The sequence below is a fragment of the Buceros rhinoceros genome, unplaced genomic scaffold (genome assembly GCF_000710305.1).
Source record: "Buceros rhinoceros silvestris isolate BGI_N320 unplaced genomic scaffold, ASM71030v1 scaffold24068, whole genome shotgun sequence".
In the NCBI taxonomy this organism is placed as follows: Eukaryota; Metazoa; Chordata; class Aves; order Bucerotiformes; family Bucerotidae; genus Buceros; species Buceros rhinoceros.
The window spans coordinates 1682-1962 of NW_010428932.1; the positions used below are offsets into that span (position 1 = coordinate 1682).

General features: G+C 56.9%; 1 protein-coding gene across 1 annotated transcript in view; it reads right to left on the reverse strand.

The window, feature by feature from the left end:
* Positions 1 to 22: 22 nt before the first annotated feature.
* The window catches only part of COMMD7 (COMM domain containing 7), a gene marked incomplete at its 5' end in the record, with an annotated part of 4423 nt that continues 4164 nt past the window's right edge, over positions 23 to 281 (reverse strand). The window contains one exon of the mRNA XM_010142470.1: positions 23 to 206. Within this exon, the coding sequence (XP_010140772.1) occupies positions 130 to 206 (77 nt within the window). The remainder of the gene's footprint in view (positions 207 to 281) is intronic.

Consider the following 281-nt stretch of genomic DNA (forward strand, 5'->3'; position numbering starts at 1 on the left):
TGTGGCCGTGATCCCTCCACCCGCTGCGCAGCCGCGTCTCCTCGTATCGGGGTGGTTGAGTCGGCAGCTCTGCAGCCCACAAGGAGAAATCAACACCCTGGGCAGAAGCCGGCTCAGGCCCTGGTGGTTTCAGCTGAAGCTTTCCAGACTGGTTTTGACCCGCTCCATTTCATGCAGAAAACTGTAGAACTGGGGCAAAGTCAACTCTGCAGGGAAAAAACAAGGCATCGAGCCCTGGCCTTCAAGTTACGCTTCCAACACTGGAGAAGCCATTCTGGTGC